The sequence below is a fragment of the Myotis nattereri genome (genome assembly GCF_964212035.1).
Source record: "Myotis nattereri genome assembly, chromosome: 17".
Classification (NCBI taxonomy): Eukaryota; Metazoa; Chordata; class Mammalia; order Chiroptera; family Vespertilionidae; genus Myotis; species Myotis nattereri.
Window position 1 is genome coordinate 30,458,461 of NC_138092.1, and position 13,068 is coordinate 30,471,528.

The 13,068-nt window shown below is 38.8% G+C and overlaps 1 protein-coding gene across 1 annotated transcript in view; it reads right to left on the reverse strand.

The window, feature by feature from the left end:
* Positions 1 to 13,068, reverse strand: part of TOX (thymocyte selection associated high mobility group box) — a 300,436-nt gene that overhangs the window by 119,042 nt on the left and 168,326 nt on the right. The window contains exon 3 of the mRNA XM_081111627.1: positions 12,161 to 12,403. Within this exon, the coding sequence (XP_080967753.1) occupies positions 12,161 to 12,403 (243 nt within the window). The remainder of the gene's footprint in view (positions 1 to 12,160; positions 12,404 to 13,068) is intronic.

The window sequence follows — 13,068 nt, forward strand, 5'->3', positions numbered from 1 at the left end:
GGACCTGGCGAGAGTAGGTGTTCAATAAATGCCAGCGTGGTCGTTCTTAGAACCTCCCATGGAGCATGGGCATTAATAACTAGAAGAGGAATGACAGGCAATGTAAGGAAAACCCAGCCGAGCAGCTGTGGGGCTTCATTGGATAATAAAAGAGATGACATGAAGCACACTGTCTGGTTTTGCTTGAGGGCTTCAGGTGTGTAGACTCATTTAATCCTTATCACCAACAAGGGAGGTGAGAGATGAGAGGTGAGAGAGTGAGGCACAGAGAGGTGAAGTCACTTGCCCACAGTGTCATGTAGCCAGTGAGGAGTGAGGGTCTAGGCAGGGTCCAAGTCCAGGCTGCCTTACCCCAGAACCAGCTGGGAGCCCACCACTCGCATTGCTGCTCAAGACCCCAACACCACTGGTCAGTTTCTGCAGGTGACTACCACACTCCCTGGTCAACTGAAGGGGGGTACCCAACTTGAGAACTTGATCTTACATGGTCTCACATTTCCACATGTTTCATATTTGTAGTAATCCTCGTCTTCCCAAGTGAACTGTCGGCTCCTGGATTCTAACATACAATATATGTAACACTGAGCAGATCCGAGGCACAATGAAGACATCCAAAAACGCATGATGAGTGGGGTGAAATGTGCAGCAAAGGGCAGCTTCAGAGAACACAGTGTCTCCTGTTTGCCAGGAAACAAGGCCTAGCCCCACGTGCTGCTCTAATGAGGCTGCTTTGGGGAAAGCAAAAACAACTGCAGAAACAAAAAGTACCCTAGGTAACACAGAAGCTGTTAACCAAAAGTCCCAATTTGCATCTGCCCAGTGGAGGAGTGGCGCTTATTGGCTACTGATACTCTCAGACACAATCAACATACAGATGTGTGATTACATATGTTCATGTAGAAAAAGAGACAGAGGGATACATGAATACAGATGAGAATAGCATACTTTTATTCAACGTGAAGAATAGTTATATGGTCAAGCCTGACTATCCTCCTTTTCCTGTTAATTCTTCAAGAATTATAAGATATGTATACTGCACAATAGAACACAATTACTTTAAATGCTAATAATTTTGTCTTTTGATAGTTGTAATAATATATCCTTTATAAATCTACCATCTCAAGAATTGAAGAGGAACTTATTTTTCATTCAGAGCATTTTTAAGTTTCATAATGTATGGAATATGGTCTTATTGCAACTTGGTAAACCATTGTTTATGTCTGCTAGTTAGCAGAGAATGTGATTAAATATGCAACACATATAAAAAACATAAAAACTTCAATAGTGTAAAAATATTTGGGGGGTTAAATAACTTTTATTAGGAACAATCAACATTTTGACTGGGAAAAATCCTCCTTAAATGTGAAAGAATATAATACTCTTAACAATGCTTAGAAAATGTAGCAAATATTGAGATGGTGTCTTGCCTATGAAAAATGGAATTGCTATCCTGAATTACAAAGAGTTAGATCCTCCTGTCAAGTAGTACTTAGATTTCCCTAGGGAATTTGTATATGCCATTAAATTCTGAGAAGTTCAACTATCAGTTTTGTTATTATATATTTATCAAAATGCTAAATATATTTATTTGGTGAAGGACAAAGGATCTTTTCTCTGGATCATTATGGCATTTGTGATATTTTCAGAGACCTCAAAGAGGAAAGGTGAAACTACTATTTTAACGGCCACATGGTCGAAAACCCTCAGCACTCCATGCCTTTTCTCCAATGGCAGAGAAAAGCATTATGAAAGGCTAATGTAAAAAGACAAACATTGTGTTCTTGTAGGTAATGCTTGTCCACATAAGGGAACTCAGAGCTTTTAAACTGGAAAAAAATAAAATGGAAAAAAAACAAAACAAACAGAAAACAAAACAACCACCACCCAGATCTACTCTAAAATGTTCCCGTATGCACTAGATAAGAATAGTTAATGAATAATGAAGGAAGTGGTGTCTTGAAATGAGTCTGGTTCATTGTTCTCCTGAAAAGCACTTTAGACTAATTCTCCTATGACTCCATGACTAAATGGGTTTATAATACAACATTTTAATGTTAATAATCTATTTGCCCAAACCAACCAAACAGCAAGTCAAATACTGAATCATTTTGCAATAACACAAGAAATAAACACTGGTCATATGGGCCAGTGTATAATAGGCATTAATTATCCACATTGCTCCTCCTGCCCCAAGATGTTTCTTTAGAAGTCTTGTAATTTTACTCCATAAAAAAAGCTCTATTCAGAAAATATAAGTATTCATCTAAAAAAGATCAACTATGCATTATAATTAATTGTCATATACATTAGCTCAAGCGTGGTATGGGTTAGGAAATAATTAGTAGTAAGTTGATTAAGTATTAAGGCTATGAGATTAGATGTAAGTTTAGGGCTCAATTCATTTATTTACATTGGAATTATTATAGCAGGCTAAATGCATTTAGACCCCATGGCACATGACATAATGTATTTTTAAAAAACTGGAATACTTGTATCAATTTAGAAAACTACACAATTGCTTAGAAGTGTCAGCACAGAAAGCAATAATGATCCTGTACTGTCTGGGGACAATATATGGGTTTCATGGGGGACAAATGAGTTCATCTATTTGATCATAAACAGTTAATGAGCTCCTACTATGCGCCATGCTTATATAATATTAATCTCAATAATTTCCACAAGAAAGCCTCGACAATGAAACCAAGTAGGCTCTCAGGGTGTCTAGGCTCACTTTTCTGTAAAGAGCTTACCAGGCAGGGCAAGGAGCAAGACACTTTCCTTCCCACAGGGAGGGCATGTCCTGAGTGTTGATGCTGAAAAGCAGAGAAGGACAGAGAGAGCAAGGAGAGTGACACACGGGAGGTGCTCAGCTCAGGACCTGATGTATAGTCAAGACTTGACACATGAAGTGTTCTGATTATTATTGAGGGTATTGGGGTGCGTTTGGCACATGAGTTGGACCTGAATGAGGAGGAGAAATAAGCAAAGAGCACAGAGTTGGTAAAGGGGGAGGGAGAGGGCCGCGGGCCGGAAGCACACAGCAGATGGAGCCCTCAGGTGCATGGTTTCTCTGCTGAACGGGCTTCTGTTTTTACTTGCTGCTTATCCTTCCCCCTCCCAACTCTTTTCATGCAGGTTCTGTGCTGCTTTTCTCAAACTGCCCCCTCAACACTTCAGGAAAGATTTCATTAACATTTTGGAGGTTCCAGCAAGTGACTGAAATCTCATTGCCTGGCCCGGGAGTCTGTCTTATGGGCCCACTTAGAATCTGTTTACCCAAGGACAATCAGGAGGATATAACTGTATTTTTCCTCCCTCTCTTTATTTGCTAAGGACTATTTAAATAATGGATACCCAAGCAGAAAAAAGAGGACTTGAGGAATAACACCATAATGGCCTTTCCAGATGTTTGCCTTTAGGATGTGAAATGAATTACATGGAAACAAGATGGAGAATTGCTGGCTAGATACCGATACAGCAAGAAACACACCCTGGGAGTGAGCAACGGGTCAAAAAACTAAATACGTCAGTAATCGATGATGCTATTAAAGAGCCTATCAACAAGGGTCCATGTGGGGGGCGGAGAATTACTTGAAAAATTCAGAAATTAATCAGGAATCTCAAGCTCTGCCTCTCTCTGTGGTCGGCACTCCTTACAATCACAAATTAAAAAAAAGAAAAAGTTAATTTGATTGAAAAGTTGAAAAGTATGACCTTTGAGGAAAGGTTCAAAGAATTGGGGTTATTTGGGCCAGTTAAAACACAACTGTGGGATTGACTTAGTAAATGTCAAATTCTTGAATCAACCATTCCCGAGCATTCAGATGTCTGAAGCAGACATAGGAGACTGAAATTGCAGTGAGAGATTTTAGTTGAACTTTAATAAGGAACTTCCTGGAAGAAATCTAAATCTCTTAGCGCAATTTAGCTTAATGTTACAAGGTTAATTAAACACAAACAGGCTACCAAGGAAAGTTGTGGAATCTTGGCTCTTCCATAGAAAACCACATATCTTAAATGGTTTAAGTTTACTCCTGCCTAGAATGAAGAGACTGGGTTGAGTAACTCCCCGAGTTTGCTTACAGTATATTATGTAACTAGTTTTATAGATTTTTAACTTCTTGCATGCATGGGCGAGGCACAAATCCATAAAGAACTCCAGGATTAAAGAAAAAGTACAACGAGCCCCATATACAAAGTGAATCTTGAGTTTTTTACTTGGCATAAGAAAGGAAAAGCGTTATTTTTAAATTGGCTCCTTTCCTGAACACTATTAAGGAGAGTTGTGGTTGGGAGAAATATTTTATTACAGCACTAAAAGATAGTCCCCAAATCATTAACATACTGAGTCCATTGAACTACTTATCAATACCACATTCAAAGTAATCTGTTTTGAGCAAAGAAAGGGCTTAAGTAGAACTTAACAACTAACCACAAACAACACTTATTTTTGGCCTTATTAGGAATTTGACATTAAAAAAACCCAACCCAAACCACACACTTTTATTAAATAGAGTCAAAAATAAGAACAAAAAAAAACAGCCAATTTTTTCACAGTCCTAAAGTGGTTTAGTACATTGCTCTCAGGTGCTGTAATGTTAAAAAAAAAAAAAAAAGATAAATTGTGAAAAAAAACAGGCTGTAATTGCTAAACATTTGATGAATTGTGGCATAATGCTAAATAATTATTGTTCATTTCTTTTTCTGTCAAAGTGGGCAAAATCATTTCTTTTTATTGCTTTCCCCCTATTTTTTTTTTAAAAAGAAACACACCATAGTGACATCCGATCCATTTTAAACTAATGCCTCTATTATTTCATATCTAAATGGGGCTGACGTCATCAGCTCTTCCATGTCCTGAAAGATATTTTAGGTCCAGTCCACGGTTCCATATTTTATGCATTACATGAAATAAAGTATCTCAAGATTTTGAAAATATTTATTTTAAAAATAGCAATCAAATTGTCTGTAATCACATTTTCTGCTTGGCTTTGAAAGCTACATTATTCAATATGCCAGTGGTCCTTCCCATAATGGCAACAGATTAGAAATTCATGCTGCTCTCATACCTCTGACTTCCTTGATGTAAGAGCACTCCCCCTGGACCCGGAGAGCACTCCCCCTGGACCCGGAGAACACTCCTGCTTCAGTGTTGTTCATCCCGCCCGCTACCTACTGAAGTGATGGTTGTCAAAACAGTGGAACAGTGGCCTTTGAATGCAAAGTGTGCCATGACTGAATGCAAAAAAATGACAATAAATCTGAATATATATATTATGCTTGCTTTTGTTGCCTGGGAAAATAAGGCATTGGGGAAATAAACCCCCCAATTTTATTGCTTTTAACATCTTTTCTTTTTCTTTTTTTTTTTTTTCCATTTTAAACTCCAGAACTGGAAATTCGAAGCATTGAAAGAAATTGAAATCTCCTTTGTTGCCTTTTCTCGTTGTAAATTTCCTATAATGTGTCATTAGGAACCACACTCTGCAAAAAGCCCAGGTTCTAAATGAATCCTTTCTGTGAGGCCATTCTAAAACTTTGCACGGTTTTGCTTTGTATGAAAGAGCTTCTGTTGACTGCACAAAGAACAAGCCATCGCCACATATACGCCGGGCAGCGAGGCTTGGGTGACTTTATACAAGGTTGCATTTTGCCGTCCACCAATCCATGATTAACCCAGCAGTGAATGGACCAGAGGGGAGAGGAAAAGGAGAGGCTCTCGATTTCGGTTTGTAGGAACCAAAGGATTTTTTTCCTGAAACCACGAATCGTTAACGTGGACATGTTCTTATCCTACCTTTCTCCCCAAATAGCCCTGCAGTTTCTTCCTAACAACAGGAAAACACTGTTCTTTCTCACAAAGCAACGTCACTTCTTCTTAATGGCAGAGTAACATTTTCCTCCCAAAAGAAAGGTTCTATTCAATAGATTCAAATATCTTAATAACAGAATAGGCTTTGGGGGACAGGTAAACCACTGAGGAGCCAAAGTGATAGTAGGAAAAATTACTAAGGAACTAAAGTGACAAGTTGGGTGAGTCGCGACCCTGCATCACAATTGTGTGGTCGATAGAGAATGAAACACAGGAAAATGCTAGCCCTGTGAAGGATCTCAGCGATCAGCTACTCTTGTGGTTTTCCATTTTCTTGGGTGGCGGCTGGGGGGCGGGGGGAGGTTGAATCCTTTGTTCAAGGGAACTTTTACAAGAAATGTGAACAAGTGAGATGAATAAGAGCAACGCCCTCCGACCCTGGCTGATTCCTGGCTTCCCCTGGCTCCAAGGAGCTCAGCTTGGAGCCCCTCATCTATCCCAGCCCTGCTGCTATGGACAGGGTGCCATGCATGGCCCATGGCTAACAAGCTTATCCAAGGCAGAGCCTGGTTCTCTGGACTCTCATTCGAGTGCTCGTCTAACCGTCTAACAGTACTCCACTCCTTGATCAGTTATCCACTGTCAATTACCCACAGGGGAATTTTGAGAAAATGGAACTTTTACATATTGGATCATGAATGGCTGTTTGAGTTGGACCTGGGAGTCAGAACTAATTGGCACTTATTCGACAGTATATACTAATAGAAATTCTACCCTGGTTTATAGCCCGAGCTTGGAAAATAGGGGCTTTAAGAAAATGGAATCTTTTTAAAGTGCCAGAAATCTAACTTCTTGCAGACTCCTGACTGACTACCAACACATGAAATGGCACAGGCAAGAACATACAGAAAGGAAGCGGGAAGGAGGGAACTGTGCCCTCTGTACCTGTTTATGGTAAATTTTAGAAGGCAATCTAGATATTCTACCCTGGTGACCTTTATCAGAAAGAAATTCTCACAGGCTGTATCTAGCACCAAGTGCAAGTCAGGCACTATTTTACAGACATGAACTAATTTAATGCTCATAACATTGTGGGATTAAATTTCTTATTATATCAATTTTATAGACTAGGAAACTGAGGCACAGGAACGTTATATGAATTGCCGAATGTCATACAGCTGGCAAGTGACAGTGCCAGGATCTGAACTGAGGCAGTCTGACCCAGAGGTGTCAATTTTAATTATAATGATATGTAAGGGCACTCAGTAAAGTAGAGAGGCTTCTTTGGTTAATAGCAGGCTCACTGCTGTCTTTTTTTTTTTTTTTTTTTTTTTTTTTTTGGATAGGTCTGAAGAAGATTGAGGATTAAAGTATAAATAACTCTTTTGGAAAATCTTCCCTCTCATGCATTTTAACTTCTTTAAACGAGTCATACAAGCTTGCCTTTCATATTTTATTTAACAAACTTATATAATATTTCCTATGTGCAACAACTAGTCTAAGTAATTCTGACTCATTTGCCCCCATGCAGTAAGGATTATTATTATCCTTGTTTCAGACAAGGGAGCTGGGGTATTTGCTGGCGGAGCCACTGAGTAAGTCACTTAATCACTGTGATCCTCCATTTTCCATTTGTGAAACTGGGGTAATAATACTCATTCAGATATTGATTTCTCATACGAAATACATTTGTATGTCTAATATATTAAACATTTGTAGAAAATGCTTAAACTAAGTGAAATCAAATCACTTATACTGCCACTGGGGGCAAGGGCAAGAAAATTTATCTTTAAAATAAAATCTCAGAAGAAAACATTATATATAATAATTTATCTTTAAAATATAATCACAGAAAAGATTATATTATATATAATTACTTTATAAAAGTAATAACATATAGAACATATAATGATGCATCTATGTTATAAACATTATAATAACCTCTAAAATATATAGAATATCTAAGTAAGAACTACAATATTTGACCCAACTATGTGAAAATACTAACACAAAGATGCAAGCACCATACTAACAGCAAATAGTTCAGCTTTAATAACACTGAATAGCTTTTAGAAAATAACATTAGAAAGAGTTGCTCATATATATGAATATCTATGAATATCTGTATCTCCGCTCAAGGTGGTTTATATTCGCTGGATTTTAAAACTTGCAGTAAGTTCATTACATAGGATCTGCAAGTGTTAGCTTTCCTTGTTGTTCCCATGTTGTAGGTGGCCTTGGGAGAGGAACTCAGGAAAAGCACTGTAATTTCTAGGTGGCCAGCATTTGCATCCTGATTTCTGTAGCCATTATTTCCTTGTCTCTATGAGCACTGACCTAAATTGTGCACTATTCATATATTTCAACAATTGGCAAACTGATCAATAGTTGGTTGTTAAATTCTGTGATCACATTAGCAATGAACAAATTGCTACAGAGAGAGTTTTGGCCAGATGTTACAGAGAAGTGTGAAGAAAACATTTTATAGTCCTAAATTTCTTTTCAAAGAAAATAATCCCTCAGTGCCTTTTAAATGTAAAATACGATGATATGAAAGGTTGTTCATCTTTAGATCCATGTAGAGTTGGGAATGACGTGAAAACAGCTTAGCAGCCCATCTTTCTTTTCACACTGTCACCACTCTGTGCACCTCCTCAACACCTCCGGCCTGGCTATGACAACAGGCTCCTCAGACTTTCCACACCTGCAGTTTCTTACCACTGCTATCCATCCAGGGAGGTGCCAAAACTGTTTTCCAACAACACCGCCCTGACTGAAAACAGCCAGTGAGTTTTTAGAATCCATCATATCAAGCCCACAGACCTCTGATTGGTTTTTGAAATCTTTGGTCAAATCTCTCAACTTAAAATATCTAACCTGCTTCCCAATATGCATTTTCTCATCTCTTTACTTGTCCAAATCAAAACCATCTTTTAAACCCTGACTACAGTCCTACCTTTTCCACTAAGTTTTGTAAACTCCCAAACCAGATTACTGTAATCCAGCGGTTCTCAACTTGTGGGTCGCGACCCCTTTGGGGGTCGGTCGAACGACCCTTTCACCGGGGTCGCCTAAGACCATCGGAAAACACATATATAATTACATATTGTTTTTGTGATTAATCACTATGCTTTAATTATGTTCAATTTGTAACAATGAAATTGGGGGTCACCACAACATGAGGAACTGTATTAAAGGGTCGCGGCATTAGGAAGGTTGAGAACCACTGCTGTAATCTCTTCCAACTAGACACCCCTATGGGGTTCATGTCCAATAAAAGTGAATTGAGCACTTTGCTTGGTCTCTCTCTAATTACTTTATGTCTCACTCTAATTGTTTCCTACCTGTTCATGTATATTTTTTTCTGTAGTTTATAAGCTCCTAAGAACAGTGACAATGGCTTATCAATCCCTACAGCCCTTTCAAACATTCAGACCTTGGTAAGACTTAAAATGTACACTGATGAATGGCCTTCTGGATACATGATGGCTCAAAATAGGAAGGGAAGAGGCTCCTTGTTTCTCAAAGGAATGAGTAGACTCTAATCAAGTTGACCCTTCCAACTTTACTAGAATTCTATTGCAACTTTATAGTGTATCAAACTCGGGCTCCTGGAATCCAGCCAGAGATCAAAGCCTTGAAACAGGGTTTTTACAATAGGTTTAAACTCCAAATCTTTCTCCAAGACCACTCTGGCTTAAAAAAATTGGGTTTAATGAAAATTTAATGTTAGAATCAACATTATTAACTAGACGTATGCTGTTCAATATAGTAGTTATATAGGGTACATGTGGCTACTTTAAAAATAATTAAAATATAATAAAATAAAAATTAGCCTTTCATTCACACACACTAGCCACATTTAGAACACTCAGTAGCCAATGGCTACTGTTATTGGACAGTATGGGTAATAGAAAAGCCATTAGCACAGAAAGCTCTACTGGACAGTGCTGAAGCCTGGCTGAACTCTCACCAAGACCTGGATTATTTGTTGGAGTAGCTTTGCACTTACAGTATAAAGTGCTAGGATCAATTCTGTGAGTAGGCAAAGTTAATGCCCACCTCACAATGTGGTTTGAGAGGTATTGGGAAAGCTCACAACCCTTGTTAGGTTCTCCTGGCCAAGAATTGGAACAGCAGGTTAGAGCTTCATCCCCTTAGTGTAGGCCAGCGGTTCTCAACCTGTGGGTCGCGACCCCTTTGGGGGTAGAACGACCCTTTCACAGGGGTCGCTTAAGACCATTGGAAAACACATATAAATTACATATTGTTTTTGTGATTAATCACTATGCTTTAATTATGTTCAATTTGTAACAATGAAATTGGGGGTCACCACAACATGAGGAACTGTATTAAAGGGTCGCGGCATTAGGAAGGTTGAGAACCACTGGTGTAGGCCAATAAGGGCTCCTCTTCCTTGTGTTAAATGTTCCAAGGGAAATACCATGCCTACAGGGAAATACCTAAGCTCGGTTTTGAGCATTCAGTTGGGTGGGGACAGCATAAAGAAATATTGGATGAGCTGAAGCTCCTGAGAGGTTAAGAGGAAAGCACAGTGGGGGAAGGGTCTGGAAAGAGGTGTGTTTCACAGGTGTGACTAGGTCCAGGCCTGAGCACCATTTGAGAATGGATTGATTGCCAAGGATGGCAAATCTGGGGCAATCCCAGATGCATATTTACTAAAGCTGTGCAGGCATCTCTTAAAGCGTAAATGGTGTATGGAGAAGGTCCGAGGAATGCTAAGTAGGTAAGTTATAGAAAGGAAAAGTTTGGGCACTTAAACTATATGTTTGAATATCTCATTATCCCTCCTACGGCCAACTTCATTAGCACTATGAGGAAGGAGCACAGCGGACAAAACTGATATTTTATACACTGTATGCACTCTTCCTCTCTTCAGTGAATGGGGGTTCCTATAAAGGCATGATCTGGGTGCCTACTGACTCATGAACTGGGTCTGAAGACTTAGCCCCAAAGAACAGCCTGTGATTGTTCAAGGTGACTGCTTTGAAGTACATTATTCAGACTTAACATTTAGTATGATTGTTAAAAATTCATTCTCTACTTTATTAAGTCATAGTTAATAGTCTCAAGGTAAATCTAGACAGGCAAATATAACATGAAACCCTGGGACAATAGAGCTGAGTTTCCCACCACTGCTAGTACTGCGGATGGGTTCTCCCCTCTTGGCCAACCAGCTACCTGCCCGTTCTTAGAAATCTTACACTATTATGGCATTAGACTCTGGGCTCCATTCCCTAAAAACACCTCTGTGGGGTTTCTTTCAACTCTACTTCACACACAGGAAAACCTTCTTGTGAAATCATTCAAGTTGATATATCTCCAAATGACTTAGGTAAGCTGATCATATGAAACATTTTTTTTAAAATCAGAAACAACATAATATGAAGAACTTAATAAATGTGTTCATTGTGAATATGACAGCATTGTTCAGCGATTTGCAAAAATACAATAGAGTTAGTTCGACTGGTAAGTGATTGAAGAACGGAAACGAAAGAACGCTAACTCAAAGTCATTGTTAACCCTGGAGAGAGTTTTATGATGTGGTAAAAAGCTCTGCCCTTAGCCATATGCCACTGAAAAGATGTTTCAGCACTTGTGATATAGACAGAGAAATTAAGTTTTCTATGCCATAAAAACCAGAAGGAAGGATTATATGATAAAGTTAGGGATGTTCATCAAAAATACAGTTCCCTGGACTTTGGGAATTTAATCTGTGCTAGTTTGCTTGATGATACCCATTCCCACTAAATTTGAGGAACATAGAACATTAGAAGATCCAACAGGTCCAATACACTGAAACACATCGATGGGGATACATTTTGATTGTAAGAATTATACCTCCAAAATAAAAATACTTTTGTTGCTTCCTTATTATATAAATTTGTGGAATTTGAGCGTGGAAAATAGGGTAGAAAGGAAGTTTAATAGCAGTTCCTGTTCAGACGGGAAGTCCTGCTCGTGGGGAGGAATCCCGCACTGGATGAGAGGTAGCACCTTTTAAGATAACTTTTTATCTGAAAGCCAGTAAGATGGTTAGACTTTATAAGAGAACAGTCAGTGCCAAAGAGTATTTAGTACTTTGTGTTATAAATATGCATAATCAAACATGTCATGAATTGATTTTGCCTAGACTTAAATCTAAAATGGAAAAGTGCTTCAGGATTTACAGGACTTCTGGAGAACATCGTCTGTAGCTTTAAACCTATTTCTAGTTTCAGAATGCCGCGTTATTACAGTGCAGAGCTTCTCGCATTAAATTCCACCTTGCCCCCACCATGTCCCCCCGCCCCACACACACACACAAATGGGTAAACAGGTTCTTACCACGGAAATGGAGTTGGTAAGCAGTGCTCCGTCCTGTCCCAGCATGTTGGACACGGTGATTTCAGGTAGGTCCATGTTTTGTGGATGAAATGGTAGCAGGCCATTATGGTTCATTGGGTGACACAGAGAGTGGTAACCAGTTTCAACTTCATTCAGGTGCACCAGCGAGTGGTCGGGGAGGGAAGGAGGAGTGATCGGTGGGATGTTGAAGTCCTCACTTTCCAGGCTCGGACCAGGATAGGACTGCAAAGACACAGAGTGATATTACTGCCAATCAATCATTACTTCCTTTTTCTCATTATGAACAAACTCACACCCCCCCTTCAGATATTATTCCTGGCAGCATTATGGACATTTCAAACACTCAGATGATCCTGCTGCAGTTTCACTATTATGCACGGAAGAAAATTGCCTCAAAGGCACATCCACTTCTCATACAAGGAGTGCTTCCATTAGACAGTTTTATTTTTCAAGAAACTGAACACAAACAGATTTCCAAAGTCCCATTAAATGTTTCCAGAGTTTTAATCTCGCTTAATACCTTTTTCATAAGAATTGTGGGGAAGGAAGGCAATTTATAAAGTTAATGTTTGATCCAACATGTTTCATAAGACTCCCTACTGCTCAGATCACGAGATGTAATAAAATGAATTCCAGAAGTTCTGGGGCAATTTGCTTTTGGGTTTTGAAAAGCTACATGCTCACAACTGGCAAAAGGCAAGTAATTAGTAAGGAAACAACTTAAGGATTGTGGCATAAGTGTGGTTGCATAGAAAGTTTGAGATATGAAAAAAATTTCACTAAAAACTTTTTATCACAAGAATTATATCATTAAAGTAAACATAAAGTTAGTTCTTTTTATTTCTGACTATTCAATTTATTTAATTTATAAAAGTTAATGTTTAGTT